Below are 335 nucleotides of genomic sequence, written 5' to 3'. Positions count from 1 at the left end.
GAAAATGCACGCTTTCACTCGCAAACCCTGACGCGTTTGGCGAACAGGCACATACTGAGCAGGCGACGCACTGTGAAGAGGAACGGTCCAAAAGCTTTAGATGAGCTGACATCCAAACTGGACAGCAATACTCAAAGAAAGGCAAAATATAGGAGGAAAAAATTATAGTAATTGAAAATGAATCCACATTTTCTCAGTAGTACAGCCTAAGAAAGGAGGTTGTTCTGACATGATCCTAAAAAGTCAGTTTAGAATCTAAAATTACATAAGCAATTTTAATGTCTTCACTGAGCTGATGACTTTGCCGTCAATGATAGTATCAGAATGTGACGGAG

At 40.3% G+C, this 335-nt stretch overlaps 1 protein-coding gene across 1 annotated transcript in view; it reads right to left on the bottom strand.

The window, feature by feature from the left end:
- The window catches only part of LOC119589355, a 19,093-nt gene extending 18,862 nt beyond the window's left edge, over positions 1–231 (bottom strand). Inside the window, exons 1-2 of the mRNA XM_037937975.1 lie at positions 204–231; positions 56–117 (exon numbers count right to left, since the gene is read on the bottom strand). Of these exons, the coding sequence (XP_037793903.1) occupies positions 56–117; positions 204–231 (90 nt within the window). The remainder of the gene's footprint in view (positions 1–55; positions 118–203) is intronic.
- Between the last annotated feature and the right edge of the window lie 104 nt (positions 232–335).

The sequence above is a fragment of the Penaeus monodon genome, chromosome 25, assembly GCF_015228065.2.
Source record: "Penaeus monodon isolate SGIC_2016 chromosome 25, NSTDA_Pmon_1, whole genome shotgun sequence".
Classification (NCBI taxonomy): Eukaryota; Metazoa; Arthropoda; class Malacostraca; order Decapoda; family Penaeidae; genus Penaeus; species Penaeus monodon.
The sequence above is the reverse complement of the archived record's forward strand: the minus strand, read 5'-3'. Positions and strand labels throughout refer to the sequence as shown.